This window comes from Dipodomys ordii, unplaced genomic scaffold, assembly GCF_000151885.1.
Source record: "Dipodomys ordii isolate 6190 unplaced genomic scaffold, Dord_2.0 Scaffold13, whole genome shotgun sequence".
Lineage (NCBI taxonomy): Eukaryota > Metazoa > Chordata > Mammalia > Rodentia > Heteromyidae > Dipodomys > Dipodomys ordii.
Genome location: NW_012267229.1, coordinates 2,998,330 through 3,016,369, shown reverse-complemented (window position 1 = coordinate 3,016,369; position 18,040 = coordinate 2,998,330). Strand labels below are relative to the sequence as shown.

At 35.3% G+C, this 18,040-nt stretch overlaps 1 protein-coding gene across 2 annotated transcripts in view; it reads right to left on the bottom strand.

Annotated features, from left to right (window-relative positions):
- Positions 1-18,040, bottom strand: part of Tasp1 (taspase, threonine aspartase, 1) — a 227,822-nt gene that overhangs the window by 168,911 nt on the left and 40,871 nt on the right. For both annotated transcript variants that reach the window (XM_013010937.1, XM_013010938.1), the window contains 2 exons: positions 12,408-12,492; positions 6,309-6,388 (listed from right to left, as the gene is read on the bottom strand). In XM_013010937.1, coding sequence (XP_012866391.1) covers positions 6,309-6,388; positions 12,408-12,492 — 165 coding nt within the window. The remainder of the gene's footprint in view (positions 1-6,308; positions 6,389-12,407; positions 12,493-18,040) is intronic.

The following is an 18,040-nucleotide window of genomic DNA, read 5'->3' as shown; positions in this document are numbered from 1 at the left end:
AAAAAAAAAAAAAAAAAAAAAAAAAAATCATAGGATAAAGTTTGAATCTTCCAGTGAAAACCAAGAAATCCCCAATTTCAGCAGGGTAGGCTGAAACCCTATGACTAAGAGAAAAGTACATATGCCTCCTTTAACAAAACCTCAAAACAAGCTGTAACAAAAAAGATGATCTGCAAATAATTTAATTATATGCTATAACAAATCTCAATATTCTTCAAAGAAAAATAAATATATAACCTCAAAGACATTATCATCTACAACACTGTAGTTTGTGGTCTAAAAAATTATATACAGCACACAGCAAAACAAGAAACTGTGATACAGAATTTTAAAATAAGAAAAACAAATGTTTAAATGTGTATAATGGGTAAGACATGGGGAATTTTAAGGTAACATGAAAACTGTAAGAAAAGAAAAAGGAAAACAGAATCAAAAACACAAATGCTATATTTTGTGTGGGAGACAGAGACAATGAATTCAGGGCCTGGGTGCTATACTTGAGCTATTTTACTCAAAGCTAACACTCTTAACACTTGAGCCACAGCTCCACTACTAAGCTTTTGTTAGATAATTGGAGATAAGAATGTAATGGACTTTCCCTCCTAGACTGGCTTCAACCTTCAATCTTTAGCCTCCTGAATAGCTAGGACCACAGGCCAGATAAAATGCAATGGTTTTAAGACTTTTACAAAGGATTAATACTATACTTTTAAAAGATGTTTACACAAAATTAATATATTGGACACAAGAAGAAAAGATGGGTAAATTTGAAGAAAATTCAACAAAAAATTATACAAAGTAAGATCGTTAACTTGATTGGGCCATGGGGTATCCAGATATTAGTTAAACATTGGAACTGTTGCAGTGAGTATTTCTTAAACAAGATTGCATGTTACAAAAGCATATTACTTTCCCCAACAGAGTTGTGCCTGTCAGTAAAGGAAAAATTTTTCCTGCCTAAATGACTTTAAACTAAAACATCTACTTTTCCCTGCTTTCATACAGAAACATCAGCTTTTCCTAAATATTGGGGATGTCTGTCTTCAGGATGAGATTATAGGTGACTCTGTCTCCAGCTTGTTGAATGACCTTACAGATCTTGAGATTCATCAATCTCCATAATTTTATCAATCAGTTCTTTATGATTCATTTATTTTCTTTAAACAGTTTTTATATGAGATGACAAAAACTGAAGATGTGAAAATGGCTAGTGGTTGCATAACACTGTGAATACACCTCATACAAATGAATGACACACTTTAAAATGTCTAAGATGGCAAAAGTTATGTTAGATATTTTATGTTTTAAAAAAATGGCAGAAAAAATGTTCTAACCGAGAAAAATCTACCCCTGTAGAATTCTATATCCAGCAAAAATGTTATCTTAAAACTAGACACAAAATAAGCTGGGCATTGTTAACATATACCTATCATCCTAGCAACTGAGGAGACTGAGACTTCAAGGGCCACAGTTCAAAGCCCACTCAAGAAGAAAAGTCTGTCAGACTCCATGTCCATAGCTCACATGGTAGAACATCATCTGAGAGCAAGTAAGGCTCTGCTTATAAACCAGGTTTCAACACAAAAGAAAAAAAAAGAAGGGGCTGGGAAGGAGGCTCAGTGGTAGAGTGCTTGCTTTGCATGCATGAGGCCCTAGGTTTGATTCCTCAACACCATAAAGTAGAAAAGGCCAGAAGTGGCGCTGTGGCTCAAGTGGTAGAGCACTAGCCTTGGGCTGAAGAGATGAGGGACAGTGCCTAGGCCCAGAATTCAGACCCCACAACCAACAAAAGAAAAGAAAAGAAAGAGAAAGAGAGAAAGAAAGAAAAAAAGCAGGCAAAATGAGGCACTTTTTCAGAGAATGACAAGAGCCTGTGAGAACACAAACCTACACTATCAGAACTGTTAAAGTAAATTGGAAATTTCAGACCAAAAGCAATGGTATTGTCATCAAATTTTTCAGTAATAGGAATGTTCTGCATCAGAAATACAAATCTGAATGAAGGAATAAAATATCAAGTATAAATGAATTAAATGTAAAATAATTCTACAAAAAATCTTGCAAGTCTGATCAACTTATTTAGGATAAATTTCAGGACATTCTAAAATATTTTGGAGTTCTTAACTGAAAAGTCTGTACATTATACTCCCTCCAAAAGATAATCTAGTATAAAATATATCACTAACCAAAATACAAACTAATTTTTATTGAGGATTAGATAAGTGGCCTAACATAGGCATTTCTTTTTATATTCCTTTCATCTATGTAATAGTTGTAATTTTTCATTTCAATTTCCTAAAAGGTTATTACCATTTGTTTTTGCAAAAAGCAGATTTATATATCACTTCAAATACCTTATTTATTCAGGGAACATGTCTTTTTGATTGGTTAATTAACTCATAAGATTATCTATATTATATTTGTTAATTTAAAAAATGAATCATCAAAAATATCTTTGTCGCTGGGCACCAGTTGCTCAGAAGGCTATGATCTAAAGATCATGTGTAGCCCAGCAGCCCTGGCAAGAAAGTCTGTGAATCTCCAATTAACCACCAGAAAACTGGAAGTGGTGCTGTGATTCAAAGTGGTAAAGTTCTAGCCTTGAATAAAAGAGCTCAGGAGCAGCACCACCCAGACCCTGAGTCCAAGCCCAATGGGGGGAAAAAGTCATTCTGTAAAATCTAGTCATAACCATCATACATCTTTTATATAAATGCTCTAAAGGAATTGAGAATAAATATATGAGTTTATCTCCATAACCTAATAAAACCCTGCCAAAAAGAAATTAAGAGGAAAAAAGAGTCGTATGTAGAGAATGCAAACTTAGGATGATACTGATGATAAGAGCAATATAGGCACAATCTTAGAAAATAAAATAATGAATTGATAAATAGTAATTAATTAAGCAGAAAAGAAATGAACCCTACTATCTATTATACAAAATACCACAAATTCCTGCCAAATAAACCTAAAAATTGTTTGAAAGAGATGACATCTTGTAGCTCTGAAAATGAGAGTGGACTTAAAAAAAGAAAATCTTGTAGAAACTATGAATGAGGAATATCTATGCCCAATCCTCAATTCATGCTTGCAGGAGAAAAAAAAAATGAAGTTTAATCTAGAGAATGGATCAGGCCAAAATTTAGTTAATATCAGGCAATCACTGATGACAGGTATTAGGTGCCCTACTGAAAAGAGAAGTTTACATAAAAGTCTGAAAAAGAAATATAAGGAGCTAAATGTGTAATACAGAAGAGAGGGCTTACTAGCATGCAAGAGGGAGAGAGAAAAGGAAGGAACAAAGGAAAGGAAGATTAGTTTTCCACATATTTTGCTTCTTATGTCAATAGAATAATGGCTATTACCCAGCCAGAGATGGGCAGCCGGATAGACAGAAAATTTTAAGTGGAGAAACACACCTAAGAGAGTCCTCCAACAGAAAAACACATAGAGTTCACAGAAAGCTTGACAATGGCTTTTAAGTGCCTTACTTATAAATATGAAAACAGATGGCCACTAGATTGTGAAGAAAATTTGTCAATGTACATTAGAGTCCACAACAAAATAAAAAGAATGCAGAATCAGCAGGTGAGAACAAACAACAAACCGCAGTACCTAATAAAAATAAGTAAAAATACTGTGCTCTTGACTTAAGAATTGTATGCTAAACTGGGTGGCTGATGGCTCACGCTTGTAATCCTAGCAACTCAGGAGGCTAAGATCTGAGCATCACAGTTCAAAGCCAGCCTAGACAGAAAAGTCTGTGATACTTTTATTTCCAATTAACCACCAGAAACCCAGAAGTGACACTGTAGCTCAAAGTGGTAGAGTGCAAGGCTTGAGCAAAAAGAGCTCAGGAACAATGCCCAGGCCTAGAGTTCAAACAAAATTTGTATGCATGTGTGTGCACGTACACGTACATCTCAGAGCACATGCTGGTACTAGGGTTTGAACTTAGGCACTCCTGCTCTTCCTTGGCCTTTGCTCAGGCTGACACTTGGCCACTTGAGCCACAAGACACTTCCCAGGATGCCAGCTTAAAAAAAAGATAATCAGTGATGGAGCTCCAGAAATTAAATATTTTAAAACCAAAATTAAATATTTGTAAAATAATAGCAATTAGAAAAACAAAATATGGAGAACAAAATTACTTCCCAAATCTTGCTTTATTTCCCCCAAACTAAAGCACATGATTTTCCAAAAAAAAAAAAAGAGTACCAGCATAAAGAATGAAAGGAAAGAAAAAAAAAAGCACAGGAAGATAATTCATGCAATAAGCAAAACATAGGAATTAAGAGCTTCCTTCCAGAGACAAAGTACACAAGAACTGAGAGCCTTGCAAAACTGGAAAGAGAAGACTTTCTTCAAAAACTTAAGGGAAAATAATTTCCAGTCTCATGTATAACAAATAGGGAATAAAACAAGAAAGAGAAACACACAAGCTTCATGAAACCAAGAATATGATACTGGAGAGAGGCAAAGGGAATCCCCAAGGTAAAAGTGAGGTCAAGTCCAGGGATGACAGCTAAGCCACAGATCTAGTAAGGGTGGACCGAGGCAGGGGAGAGGGGGAGGAGGTGCTTGGGGGGGGGGGGGGGGGCCTGGAAGATAGCTTGATATTTTTTTTTGCCTGATGCATAAAATGCACTAGAAACATTTTAGGGCAGAAATAGTAATAGGACTGAGAATTTATAATACTCTTTTACACATACACACACACACACACACACACACACACTTCTTTCCAACTCCCCTATGTTGCAATATTCAGCTACAATATTTGTGGGACCAATGAAATAAAATCATAGCTTATATCTTTTAATATAGCTTGGTTTCTTAGATTTAATGATTCACTCTTCCATTTGATTAAGGTAGACTCAAATTACTCTGGTAATAAACTTTCACTTAAAAAGCAGTAAGTAGGCCAGGTGTCAGTGGGTCACATCTGTAATGTAGCTAATCAAGAGGCTGAGATCTGAGGATGGTGTGAACCACCTGCCAATCTGGGCAGGAAAGTCTGTAGGACTCCTATCTCCGACTAAGCACCAGAAAAGCCAGATATGGCTCTGTGGCTCTAGTTGTAGAGCACTGGCCTTGAGCAAAAAAGCTCCGGGACAGCGCCCTGACCCCACGTTCAAGCCTTACAACAAACAAACAAAAAAAAAAAAGTCAAATGATCTTTATTGTTCTATCAAGCTGTGTAGACCACCAACAAGAACAGCAGAAAAATTACTAGGAGAATGCCAAGACCACTTTAGAAAATTATGAGCAATCAAATGTCATTTATGCCACTTAAGCTGGGATGACTTTTTTTATTCAGCTACAGATACTGAAGGTAAGGGTCTCGCAGAAAAAGAAAGAAAGAAAGAAAGAAAACACCACCCAAAATTCCAACAAAATAAAATGTTTCCATTTCCTGGGATTAGTTTTTGATAGATAATATTTTAGATGTTCAGAGGAGAAATAATATTTTAAATGTTCAGAGGAGTTACATCTTTTTTAAAAAAAATCATTAAATTTAATCATTATCAGACATAAGTCTTGACAAGAATTTATAGTTACTTTGTAACATTTCATTATAAAAATTTATGATGATTTACCAAAAATCCTCAAGATATTTATACGTGTTTGTTTGTTTTGGCCAATATTAGGGTTTGAATACAGGGTTCCATATCTGCTCAGCTTGCTTTCTTGGCAAGCTATTTACCACTTGAGCCATACCCCCAATCCTGCTTCTGGCTGGTCATTTTGGAGATGAACACTTGGACTTCAGTTCAGTCTAGCCTCAGACCATGATTCTCTGGATCTCACCAGGATTACAAACTTGAGTCACTGTCCTGGTTTGGGATTACTTATTCTTAATAATGTTCATTGATTTCACAATAAAAAGAATATATATATATATATATATATATATATATATATATATATATATAATGTTCATTGAGCATTCTTCTACATAAATTGTCATCTATATCTCCAATAGCATGTTACTAGAAGCAGAACAAATTTAAAGATTGTGATATATACTGTTGTGCAGATAGTAAAATCTCTGCCGAGTTACATTTATTTGAACCTACAATGTACTATGTTCATATCACTACATAACATCCATAGTAACAAAGTATAGTTAGCCCTTTCACAAGTTAAAATGGAACAAGTTTAATAATACTTCTATAAAGGAATAAAAAGCAACAAAAGACTCAAGAATATTTCTCAAATATTGTATTATATGGGCCATAAAAGATACAACATAAGAATTTCAAGTGTGTATTTCATAGAACTTAATGTCTGAAGTTTTTACTCACTGGTGGTCATGATGTTAGGAGGGCAAGAGGGAATCCCGTGATCCACTGCCCATCTGTAGGCACCTTCTCCAACTAAAAAGCTAACAACAGAAATAATTATTCTTTTAAAAATGAACAGGGTCACCTTCTACATAGTCAGTAAAGTAATACAAGTAAGATCATATAGCATCTGAAAGAAATCTTACATAGAGATATAATTCTAGAGTTAGCTCAAAATAAGATGGCTACATGCTCAGATTTTATTTGAAATTTTCCTTATAATATTTGTCGAATAAAATTTGGAAAAAAATACAATAGAAAGCAAAAATAGTTGACCTCCCAGAGGAATATGTCAAGATTTATCTTACATCAATAGGATTCTGAATTTATTACACAAGATCTATTTAATCAGGGTGAGGCTAAGGTAAAGTGAACTGCTTCAAATACAGAGTTCTTGCTGAATAGAATAACTGAATCCATTCAAAGTAAGATGTACATATATCAATATGTATGCATACTCCAACATAAGAATATATGCTTATATTTTTAAGCTTCAGTGCAACAAGAATATATGCATAACCCTCTGAGTCATTTTTACTATTGTGAATAAGTACTATGGTATATATATCAAAAGCAAAGTTAAAGCCCTAAACTAGAAGTTTTAATATAACAATATGGCATACTATGAAACACTCATATTTCATAAGGGATAATTAACAACCTGTTTCCTAAGTAACTTGAAGCACATATTAATGGTAAGCAGTGATTATAATAATCAATCATTAATCTTCTTCCATTGCCAGCTACTTAAAAAGATTTCAGCCAGCTAGTAATGGATTCCTTGAATTTGTGCCTGCTTGTGAGTTTTTACTATTTTTGTTTCTGTTATTCTAATCATTCAAACACTAAAAACTCAAGAGTAATGCATATTAAATGTCTTATGATCTAACTATCAATAAGACCAGTAACAAACTGGCAAAATAAAAATATAGGCAGACATTCAGAAATATAATGGTTCCAATGAGAAACAAAACGTTTAGTTCCAATAATTTGTGTTTTTAATAAACATAAATGTAGGAACAGAAAAAGCATTGAAAAGGTAGAGTAGAGAAAGCCTGTTGGCTTAGCTGGACACAAGTGTCTCACGCCTATGATCCTAGCTACTCAGGAGACTGAGTTCTGAGGATCCTGGTTCAAAGCCTGAACAACAAAGTCCGTAAGACTCTTATCTCCAATTAACCACCTAAAAAGCCAGAAGTGAAGCTGTGGCTCAATTAGTAGACCACCAGAATTAAGTGAAAAAGCTTAGGGAAAGCATTCAGGACCTAAATTCAAGCCTGCCCTAGGACTGGCACACACATGTGCACACACACACACACATACACACACACACACACGCACAGAGAGAGAGAGAATAAATAACTTTATTTCTGCAAGCCTCAATTTAAAAAAAAAACTCTAAAATATTCCGAAAATAGAAAAGTTTTTCCTAGCTAGAGGCATGGCTCATGTGGTAGAATACTTGTCCAGAAAGTACAAGGCCCTAAGTTCAAACCACAGTACTGCTCCTCAAAACAATTTCTTAATTATATATAAGTTATCTACTGCAAAAAAATAAATCAAAAATGGAAGGAAAAACTGGAAGAGAGTGAAGGAAGGAGTGACATTGTCCGAAAAGAACTGTACCTGACCTATTATAATTGCAACCCCTTTGTACATAATCTTATAATAACAATAAAAAATTTAGAAAAAAAATCTACCATATAAAATCCTAATGTTCCTAAAATAGGAACATGTAGATCTGAGTTGTTCTGGTAGCATTGTTAGTCATTTGTTCTTCTAGGAAAAAACTTGATTAAAATAATAAACTTCTCTTAATGTGAAGATGTAAAAGATGCCAAAAAAGTAGACTCAATGATCAAGATAAAAGAGTTTGAAGATGCATCTTTCTTATATTCTCAGCATTGATTAGTCATTTAAATGTAATCCTCATATCTGGAATCTGACATTTTACCTAATATTCTCTTTTATTTTTTCCTCACTTCATCATTCATAAATATAATTATAAATAAAATTAATTTTATACAATCTAACTATGAAAATTTTTAAATATTTTAGTCTTTCACAGAAAGGCAAATATTTGGATGTCATTTAAGTATATTATAAACACACTAAATGTATGATCTTTTCTTACTACAAAAAATATTGTCTAAAATTGTCTAACAGTTATCAACACAAAATGTCATATAACTTTTAATATCATTTTAGCACACATTGTTGCTAAAAATTATACTAAAAATCATTTTTTAAAAACCACTTTCTCCAAAACTAAATTCAATACCAACTTAAAATTTTCTCAAGCCTTCTTCTGACTCTTCAAAGAGAAACCTTTTTTCAGTTTATGAGTACTATGGATCTTGAACAATATCACTATTTTCATCATTCTCACCACCCTTCAATAATAATGGCAATCTTTTTCCTCAAACTCATAAAATTTCATGTCATGATTACTCTTTACCAGAAATCTAAAAGCTCGCAAATTGATCTGATTCTCATCCTCTCCCTAGTTCATCTCGTATTCTTCTTGCCTCCGTGGTACTTCATTCTAACCTCTTAGAAAATCATTCCAAGAAGCTCTTGCTGTAAGGGGGTCGAAATAATCTCATGAGGGAGAGGGGATGAATAAATCTTAAGCTAGGACAATGCCTAAAGCACAACAAACATTTTTCAAGATAATAGATTTTTATTTAACAAAATACTTCACATTTCCTACATTAAAGGACAGTATTTTCCTTGTGTTATTTTTATCTTAAATTTTACATTAAATTAGGTCTAACATGTTTTAAGCAAATCAACAAAATTCTGCTAAGACCAACCCTGAAGTGGCATAACAAACTCTTGAGAACTGGGAATGTGGCTCAGTGGTAGAGTGCTTGCCTAGCATGTGTGAAGCCCTGGGTTTGATTCCTCATTACCACATAAACAGAAAAAGCCAGAAGAGGCTCTAAGACTCAAGTGTTAAGAGTGCTAGCCTTGAGTAAGAAGCTCAGGAGCAGTTCCCAGGCCATGAGTTCAAGCCCTAGGACTAGCAAAAGAAAAACAAAAAATCTCTTGAATACTGTTGCAAGTGCCTGCAAAGCAAAACACATGGAACAGGCTATTTGGATAAAAGTAGGAGTGTGCATTATGGACAATCCATTTTCAAAGAACCTTGTTTCTGTATCACTATAAATGTGCAATTCAGTGATTCAATATATCTCCAGAATTCTCAGGGACTCCATCATTAAAGTGTATTACATGTAGAAGAAAATAACAATATTTTTAATTTAAAAACTAATTCCTATTAATTTCTTATCCCAATAAAATTTTTAAAAGACAAATTAGGCTATGATTATTTAAAGCTTACAGCCATATAAGACATAAATAATAAAGTTTGTGATGCACTTGCAATATATGAAGTGTAACATTAAATAATAAAAACTCTTACTATTATTCCTTAATTTCACTAAATTCCTCTAATTCCTTGTACAGAAATTTTCAAAAAAAATGTCTCAACTAGCTTATTGGTTAGGAGTAACTTCTACCTCAGGATGGCTTCTCTGCTTCTTGAATATCTGGGATTACAACTGTGAGCCACTGCACCCAGCCTTTGTTTGTTTGCTTGCTTCTTTCTTTCTTTGTTTTTCAACTATCACATTTATATAGCAAACTTCCAAGTATGTGAGAAATTTTGACTTCTGAACATCATGGAGTAATAGAACCAATGAGAAAAACAACAAAGAAAATATATACTTTTTAAAAAGCAGTTTTAGACATTAAACATCAGAGGACAGTCATCTTTGAGAAAAAGGAAACAATATAAATCTTGCCTTACTGAAATAATTGGGTTCATTACTAAGAGAGTTTCTAGATCATTCCACAGGATCCCAGCAGTGTCTGGGTTGGCCAAACCTGGGCAATCAGAGAAGCCACAGTGACCAGAATTCACAGGAATAAGTACCAGAGAAAAGAGAGCTGCTTAGAAAGAGGACCTGAGAGATATGCACAGAGAACTCTTCTACTCTTCAGTTAAGTGGAGTTCAGAACATACATAAAAGAAAATCATCCAAAACAAATAACTTGACAGTTCTAAAGAAAATAGCCCCCATGTTCAAATAGAACCAGGAGTTGTCAAAATAAAGAGTTCTGGAAGCTAGAAAAAAAAAAATCCTCCTTCCAGTTGCATTACCTCACTAACCTCGTGTGACAAAATTTAAAGCAAGTTCAGAAAGATCCCAACTGTTTTTAAATAACAGCCATATCTACTTCAAGAACATAGTCATTACAATAAAAACTATACAGTATTCCAAAAGGTAAAATATACCGTATCTGAAATGTAATAAAAATTACTAAGCACACAAAAATCAGAAAAATGAAATATACAATGAGTAAATCAGCCAGAACATCCTAGAAATAACAATCATTATAAAATGGTAAGCAATTATTTTTGTGTTTCATTTCCATTTTTGCAGTACTAGGAATCGAGCCCAGGCCTTCTACATGTTTGGTAAGACCTCTACGACTGAGCTATATCTGCAGGCCTAAAATTTAAAAAATAAATTAAAAATTAAAAAAAGTTGTAACTTCACTCATAAGCTGGCAGATTAGCCATATTTAAAAATATATATGTAAGCCTTTTTTAAAAGATAAGTAAGCCTTTTTATTGTCAGTCACTTTTGGTGACACTGGGGTTTGAACTCAGGGACTTGTGCTTGCCTACACAATCACGCTACCATACTGAGCCACACCTCCAGTTTGAAGCACACTTTTTAAAAAATGCAAACCAAACTTCTGGAAATAAAGACAAAAATGTCAGAAATAAAAAATAAACTGGATATGATTTGCAAGTAACTATAGATATTGCAGAAAAATAATTAGTTAAAATTTAAACCATAGCAATAGAAACTTCAAAATGAAACAAAAGGAATTTAAAAAGCAAACAAATCATCAGTGATCTGTAGAACTACTACAAGATGTTCCTTAACTTATAATGGGGTTATATCCTGATAAAATCGCAGTAATTGAGGATAGCCTATCCCTCCCTTTCCTCTCCATCTCTGTCTTATGCAACCTCTCCCCCATCATACTTCCAATGTGAGGACACAGCAAGAAGGCAGCCATCTGCAAGACAAGAAAAAAAGCCCTTACCAGAAACCAAATAGGCTAGAACTTCCCAACCTCTAGGTCTGTGAGATATAAATGTCTACTGTTAAAGCCACTCAACATAAGGTATTCTATCATGGCAGCTGGAGCAAATTTATATTAATATTAATCCATGTTATATGCAAATGTACTCTATTTTTAATGCCATAAGGTATCTAATAAGATGACTAGAAAGCAATTTATTTAACCATTCATTCATGGATATTTAGGTGCTTACAGTTTAATAATCTACAAGCAATATTTTATACTACATATCTTTACTTTTCAGTATTTTTCCGAAGGAAGAAGCAAGAATTTATTCAAATATTTCCCACTATATAGTCCACTGTCTCAACACAATTTACTTAATATATCATGCTTTTCACTAAAACTACTTTGAGATGACATTATTACTATCGATCAAATTTTCTTATATTTAGAAAACTTATGGTCTTGCAATTCTATCCTAGAGATCTCTTATTTTTAGTGAGATAAAGGACAACATTGTAAATTACTAGTGCCAAATAACAGGTTCAACAAGATTATTTACAATGTTCAATGTGCTTTTATTCTGAGAAATGTTTCAAATCAATTACTTCAGTTGGACTCCAACATGTAAGATACTTTTAAAATTTAGCAGTAACATAATCCCAATTGGGCAACCAGCAACAGCAAAATCTTCTCAAGAATCAACTACAAAGCTAAAACTTAACTCTGACCTCCTAGGCTTTAATCCACAAGATTCTATTCCATCTGGAAGTTTATCAAATGTACAAAATGTTCCAAGATCACAGAAGAAAGTATGTCTTATTCTCAAAGGCATGCTACTGCTGGCGCACACCCAACAGCCATAGTCTTCTGTGGATTGAACAACTTTCAAACACTGCATGCACCAAAGACCAAAGACACAAGAAAAGTCAAGATGAGCAAAGTGGTTACCAGGGAGGAATTCTTCCAGCTGAAAGCTTGCCCTTCTGTCCTTCACACAACAGTCTGTTTGCAACTGAGACTGGGTTCTTGATTCCTAGAAATAAATTGTCAGAAAAAGAAATAAAAAAATACCTTCAAATTTTCTTTTTTTGGGGGGTGGGGGGGGGTCCGGTTGTGGGGCCTGAACTCTGGGCCTGGGCGCTGTCCCTCAGCTCTGCAGCTCAAGGCTAGCGCTCTACCACTTGAGCCACAGCGCCACTTCTGGCTTTTTTCTTTTTTGCTTATGTGGTGCTGAGGAATTGAACCCAGGGCCTCAGGCATACAAGGCAAGCGCTCTACCACTGAGACACCTTCCCAGCCCCCTTCAAATTTTCATTCAAAAAAACAAATTTAAAACCTCTTAGAAATGTTTTCACTTTCAAAGTATATGAATGTCTAGTAGCCTCCAGAAAAGAATATGTGTGTATGTTCATTTTGCCCCATGTTACAGCAGCAAAAATTGAGTTTTAAATGCTATTTTTAATGCCACAAGGTAGCTAATAAAATGACTAGAAAGCAATTTATTTAACCATTCATTCATGGATATTTAGGTGCTGACAGTTTTATAGTCTACAAGCAGTATTTTATACTACATATCTTTACTTTTCAGTATTTTTCCAAAGGATGAGGCAAGAATTTAATCAAATATTTCCTACTATATACACTGCCTCACAACACAATTTCCTAAATATATCGTGCTTTTCCCTAAAACTAATTTGAGGTGATATTATTACTATCGATCAAATTTTCTTATTTATAGAAAACTTAATGGTCTTGTAATTCTATCCTAGAGATCTTTTATTTTTAGTGAGATAAAGGCGAAAGCATTGTCAATTATTAGTGCCAAATAACAGGTTCAACAAGATTATTTACAATTTATTTAAATTAAAATTTATTAATCTTCAAAAGGATTTCTATCACACATGACAAACTTATTCAATGGGGAAAAAGGGACAACTTTGAAAGAAAAATTAAGAGGTCTTAACCTAGTGTAGTAGCACACGTAGTAGTCACAGCAGTTAGAATGTTGAAGCAGAAAGATCATGAGTTCTAGGACAGCCTAGGCAACATACTGCATTCTAGACCAACGTGAGTTATGAAGCAAGACCATGTCTCAATTTTTTAAAAAAGAAAAACAAACAACAAAACACCATTTTTTATTCAAAACTACTAATAACTAAAAGTGTAGCCTGGGTACAAAAAAGACAAATACACCAATGGAACAGAATAAAATTAAAGTGTGTATTTAGATGTTTATTATTTATATGTAATATAAATAGGTAAGAATAGACTACACAAAAGACAGAAAAATAGAGTATAATGTATAGGAGTTAGACTATGTTATAACTATACTAGCCATCACTTTAATCCTTTTCTTTTTTATTATTATTTTTTATTGTGAAAATACTGTACATAGGGGTTACAATTACATGGGCAAGATAATGAGTACATTTCTTATCAAGCATTGTAGTCTCCTCCTTTGTTTCCCCTTCCCATCCTTTCCCCTCCTCCCTCCACCCCCCAACTCAATCCTCCCCCACCCACCAAAGTTGTAAAGTTCATTTTTTCACACAACAACTAGTACATCTCATTGTTGCAATGGATCCACCAACTGCAAATTCTCCCTTTGTCACTTGATCTACAAAGATGTATACAATCCCCCTTTTTTAAAATTTTTATTTATTTTTTATTGTGAAAATACCATACAGAGAGGTTACAATTACATGGGCAAGATAATGAGTACATTTCTTATCAAGCATTGTAGCCTCCTCCTTTGTTTCCCCTTCCCATCCCTTCCCAGCCTCCCCACACCCCACACCAAAGTTGTAAAGTTCGTTTTCAACATGACAACTTGTACATTGTTACAACGGGTCCACCTGTATCCTTATTTAAATGACTTGTTTTTCCCCTTCCCCTCCACAAATTATACCGACATCAAATACAGTGAAAGCAGGTACAATCCCCTTTTTCATCTTTCGTGGAGGATATGAGAATGGAGGCCAGGGTCTTACTATAGAGCCCAGGCTGACCTTGAACTCACAACCCTGCCTCAACCTCCTCAGTACTGGGATTACAGGTGTACACTGCAAGTCTCAGTACTAAATTATTTCCTTTGCCAGGTGGCACAACAGTAAATTTGTCAGTAGAGGGCACTGGAGACACACTGTAGTAGGAAATGTAGCTGGCTAGACAGGTTTCGGTAGAGTACAGTTTCGTCTCATTTGTCCTACCTGGTAATCTCGCTCCACTGCTAAGTGCCTGGAGGGTGCAGCTTTTTCTAGGATTCAGCAACCACATGTTTTGTTCAGGTCATGATTGAGGATATGTACCTTATCATTGATCTTAATACCCTTGGTCCAACAGATCACATATAAAGTGTTCCATGATGATAGATATAAGCCAAAAACTGAATCTTCATTCTATACAAACAAGGGTTGTAGAGTGCTTGCCTTGCATGCATAAGGCCCTGGGTTCAATTCCTCAGAACAGAAAAATCTGGAAATGGCACTATGGCTCAAGTGGTACAGCCCTACCCTTAAGCTGAAGAGCTGAGGGACAGAGCACAGGCCCAGAGTTCAGGCCCCATAGCTGACAAAAAACAAACGAAAAAAAACAAGGTTTACTTCATGCTGTCTAGATCTCTTCTGTGCCTACCTACCAGCACAAACTCACCCACGTACCACAGGATTAGTCCTGAACATAACTAGTCTTGACCAGTACTAGCCTGGATAATCCAGGTTTTCTGGCCACATAGTGGACTGCAACAACCCCTATTCTATAAGGTCTAAACCCAGTTCCAAATCTATCTTTCTTTGGGTATTCTCCCTCTGTTCTAGGACACACTTTAAGTTCTTTCCCCATCTTTATGTAATTACTCTCTTATCTCTGTTTTAACAATCTGTATATTAAACTATTCCTGTTTAAACTATTATATGGTTTCTGTCTCCTAGTTTGATTCAGATACAAAATATTGGACAAACTAAATCTTGGGCTGGGCACAGTGTTCAATGCCTATAATCCACTGCTAAGAAGGCTTAGGCAGGAGAATCTCAAATTCAAGACCAGCTTGGGCTACACGGTGATTTCCAGGTCAGCCTGGAAATCCATAATGAATCCTCTGAAAATAAAATTATATATATAGGCAGTTACTGATGGCTCTTACCTATTATCCTAGATAACTCAAGAGGCTGAGGTCTGAGGATAATAGTTTGACATCAGCTCTAGCACACTAATCCATGAGACGAATTTCCAATTAACTGGCAAAAAGTAAACGCTAGAGGTGTGGCTCAAGTGGTAGTGTACCAGCCATGAGCAAAAAAAAATGCCTAGCAAGAGCTAAGGCCTGAGTTCAAGCTCCCCAGCATGCAAAACAAACAAAAACAATAAATAAATCCTGTTTGTTTCATGTGCTTATTTGTACAATGATAATAAAAGTATTAACTTCACAAGGTGACTACCAGTTAGCAGGCTGGAGTACTTTTGCTCTACCTGGACAAAATTGCAAGTCAGCAAGTGGAAACTCTTCTGTTGTTGGCAGTCTTGAGCCCTTGAGCACTCAAGTTCTAGAGGCTGCAATGGCAGACCTAGGGCTTGCAGCTTAATGCACTACTGCTTTATGCTTTAGAAGGCACAGACTTATAGCTTGAGGGACACAGGTTGGAAGCTCATTGCTCTAGACTTTAAACAGCACTAGACCAGGATATATTACAAACTTACTTTCAGCAGTAAAGAGAAGCAGTAGCACATAATGACTGCTAGTGTTAGAGCTCCTGAACAGGCCTTATATGTTGGGATTCTCAGATCCTACTACTACTACATCTACAGCTCTCAGCTTGAAGGTTTCTCAGACATTTGGCCCTTATGACTTGGCAGCTCTCTGGAAGGCTCCGAGTGCTCACATTACACAGTTTTTCTGGACAACCCATTTTCATTCTTCAGCTTTGGCTGTACACCTTCTCTTTCTTCTTCTCTCTACTTCCCTTATAGTGGTCTCTGCTCTTAGTCATTTCTGCCTTGGTCACTCTCTGAAGCTCTTCAGTCACTCTTTCCTTGTTACTGGTTTTATAGCCATTGCCACTGCATCCAACACTGCTATGACTCCACTGCAGCTTCTGCCATCTGCTCTTCATGCTACCAGCTCAGCCCACTCTACTAATGACAAAGATCAGAAGAAGAAAAAAAAAAAACCTATTCAAGAAAAGCCTTTAATTTGGCCAGCTGTTACAACTCAGTGGACAGACAGCACAGAAAGTTATCACCCAGCTGATTCAGAAAGTGAACAGAACCTGCTATTATAACCAGAAAGTGGGATGTAGCAAGGGTGTATGCACCAATCTCAGGCCTGTAGGGGGCCAGTAGGAGAAGTGATCCCTCTCTGGCCTAAGAGAAAGAAAATGGCTTTATATGGCAAAAAAGGATCTGGCTTCCACTGTCTCCACTGATATGAAATGCCTCCTGGAGCCTAATTGTGCATCAGCAGCAAGTAGCCGTAGTTGCTATGTAGCTTCTGCAAGGAATCCATGAATTGTTCAAAACAAACATGCTGGCTTAAGGGCAATCCAGATAGATGCTTGGTGGACAGTTCTCCACACAAGGTTATCAGGACTTCAGACAAGGGCCATACAACTGTCAACTAGGGAGTCAAATTACCTTGGCCCCCAATATCTTAGTTTACTTAAAGAAAAAATAAATACTAAAAGGGATGCCACAATAAGAGATCATCATTAATATTAGTAGTGACCTAACAGCACTTAATAATGCTCTACTAACAACCAAATACTTGGGAAAAATTGGGCTGTTTCTTCTGACTCCTAGGTATATGTTTTCTATTTCAATATCCTTTGTATTGTATAAAATATATACACATCCTAGGAATATATTTGTAGATAGATAGATAACATACATTGATACATAGATATCTGTATACAACTGTAAATATACACATTTTTAAAAATTCATGAAAGTGGCACATTTAACACTGTGGTGTACTTCACATACATTTAAGTGAATTATAAAACTTAGATAATTTTTTTATGTATAGTTGTGGGAAAAATATCCAACATATCCTATTTTAAAAAGCCAGTGGGTCATGCCATTAATTCTAGCCCTCAAGGGGCTAAGATCTGAGCAGGGAACTCCATGAAACTGATATCTAGCTAATCAGTAAAACCAGAAGTGGAGCTGTGACTCAAGCAGTAGAGCATTAGCCTTGAGCAAAAAAGCTCAGGACTGAGCCTAGGACCTGACTTCAAACACTAATAGCAAAAGAATAAAAAACTAAGTTTCATAGTAATATAGTTATTTTATAATTATCATATTCACAAAATAAAACTATATTGCTATTTGCTAGCAAGATCAATAGAAAGCCGACGGATTGGGAGAAGATCTTCACTAGCCATACAACGGACAAGGGTCTCATATCTAAAATATATTGGAACTCAAAAATTTAAATCCCCCAACAACAAATCCTCAAAGAAACACCTGCCCAATAAATAAGTGGGCAAAAGACTTAAAGAGAGACTTCTCTGAAGAAGAAAGAAGGATGGCCAATAGACACATGAAGAAATGCTCAACCTCCCTAGCCATAAAAGAAATGCAAATCA